Source organism: Aptenodytes forsteri, unplaced genomic scaffold (assembly GCF_000699145.1).
Source record: "Aptenodytes forsteri isolate BGI_AS27 unplaced genomic scaffold, ASM69914v1 Scaffold156, whole genome shotgun sequence".
NCBI lineage: Eukaryota > Metazoa > Chordata > Aves > Sphenisciformes > Spheniscidae > Aptenodytes > Aptenodytes forsteri.
This window is the reverse complement of record NW_008794166.1, coordinates 628,403-628,641: the sequence shown is the minus strand read 5'-3', so window position 1 is coordinate 628,641 and position 239 is coordinate 628,403. Positions and strand designations below refer to the sequence as shown.

At 76.6% G+C, this 239-nt stretch overlaps 1 protein-coding gene across 1 annotated transcript in view; it reads right to left on the bottom strand.

Moving 5' to 3' along the window:
• Positions 1-239, bottom strand: part of APEH (acylaminoacyl-peptide hydrolase) — a 23,410-nt gene that overhangs the window by 19,731 nt on the left and 3,440 nt on the right. Inside the window, 2 exon segments of the mRNA XM_019472535.1 lie at positions 1-66; positions 140-180. The exon segment at positions 1-66 is cut by the window's left edge and continues 3 nt beyond it. Of these exon segments, the coding sequence (XP_019328080.1) occupies positions 1-66; positions 140-180 (107 nt within the window).

Genomic DNA, 239 nt, shown 5'->3' with positions numbered 1-239 from the left:
GCAGGCGCCGACCGTCGGGGCTCAGCCGGGGGGAGCAGGCGGCGCTGTGCTCGGCCGACAGCAGCTCTGTGGGCGGCAGGGGGTCAGCGCCCTGGGGACCCCTGGGACCCAGGGCACCCCCCACATCCCCGGTGCTCACCGCAGCGCCCACTGGCCAGGTCCAAGTGGAAAATCCCTGACCTGGGGAGGAGGCACGGGTCAGGCTGGAGCCCCGCGGCTGGGCCGGGCCCCCCCCCTGC